Source organism: Perkinsus marinus (assembly GCF_000006405.1).
Source record: "Perkinsus marinus ATCC 50983 genomic scaffold scf_1104296941884, whole genome shotgun sequence".
NCBI lineage: Eukaryota > Perkinsozoa > Perkinsida > Perkinsidae > Perkinsus > Perkinsus marinus.
The window spans coordinates 1-984 of record NW_003212319.1 but is presented as its reverse complement, the minus strand read 5'-3'; the positions used below and the strand labels follow the sequence as shown (position 1 = coordinate 984).

The 984-nt window shown below is 54.3% G+C and overlaps 1 protein-coding gene across 1 annotated transcript; it reads left to right on the top strand.

Moving 5' to 3' along the window:
- Nucleotides 1-245: 245 nt before the first annotated feature.
- Pmar_PMAR016794 (hypothetical protein) lies at nt 246-849 on the top strand (the record flags this gene model as incomplete). Its single annotated transcript, XM_002781530.1, has 2 exons — nt 246-383; nt 427-849. 2 exons carry the CDS (start codon nt 246-248, stop codon nt 847-849), a joined length of 561 nt encoding a protein of 186 aa, XP_002781576.1.
- Between the last annotated feature and the right edge of the window lie 135 nt (nt 850-984).

Here is a 984-nt window from a genome sequence, read left to right as displayed (position 1 = left end):
GCTGCTACACATGATGTTGATATATCAGTAGAGCTGAGGAGGAGGTCGTGCTCTCAAGGTTGACTATCAGAGAACGCTGGCCTTGGAGGGATGTGTTGGCGGTCTCATGCCGGGAGAACGTTCAGCTGGGGACCGGAGGGCTAGAGGAAGGCCGAAGGGATCAGTATCGGGAGCCACTCGGTACATCATCCTATGTGCTATCACTGATGACTGTGAGTGGTGTGCTCAGATTTGCATTACAATCGATGCCGCCTGGTGGTATGATGCTTCCGGCACCACCTCCTGGGATGTTCCCATCGGCTGCTGAGGGTGGACCCCCTTTTAACCTGCCGCTATTCTTCGCTGCTCAGGCGGCCCAACAGGGTGCAACTCCTGAGGCTGAGGTAAGATCCCGGAGGAGGGCTTCTCCTCATTTGGGTTCTTCAGATGCCCCATTCGGACTACTCTACGGGCACGGCTGAGCAGATCCTCCTGTTGAATCAATACATCCAACAGGCTGCTGGTGTTCTGGCCGAAGATAACAATGTCCCTGCCGAGCCATCAGGTGAAGGCCCCACCGTCCCCCACGTGGCCCCTGAAGATCGGTCGTCGGCTGAGGCTGTCGTCCCATCAGCGCATCCGTCGGAACCTTCCGCTGTGCCACCGTCTCCTACGGATACTGCAAGTGATGTGGTCCAAGCTATGCTCGCTGCCTCGGGGATGCTCGATGCTGCTAATGCTGCAGCCGCCGCAGCTGGTGTGGACACTGGCAATGGACGTGAAGCGAGAAATGGATCGATGCCCAATACTGATTCCAATGGTGCCGATGGAGACCCTGAACGGCCCCACAAGATGCAAAGGGCCTCCTAGTTGACATTTTGATTCATTTGGAATTGATTTTTTGCGGTTGCCGTTCCGTATAACATCATATTCTATGGAAGTAATTATGGCAATCGTGCCTACGTGAAGTTAGCGATATTATCAGTATTATTGAGCTGTAGATGA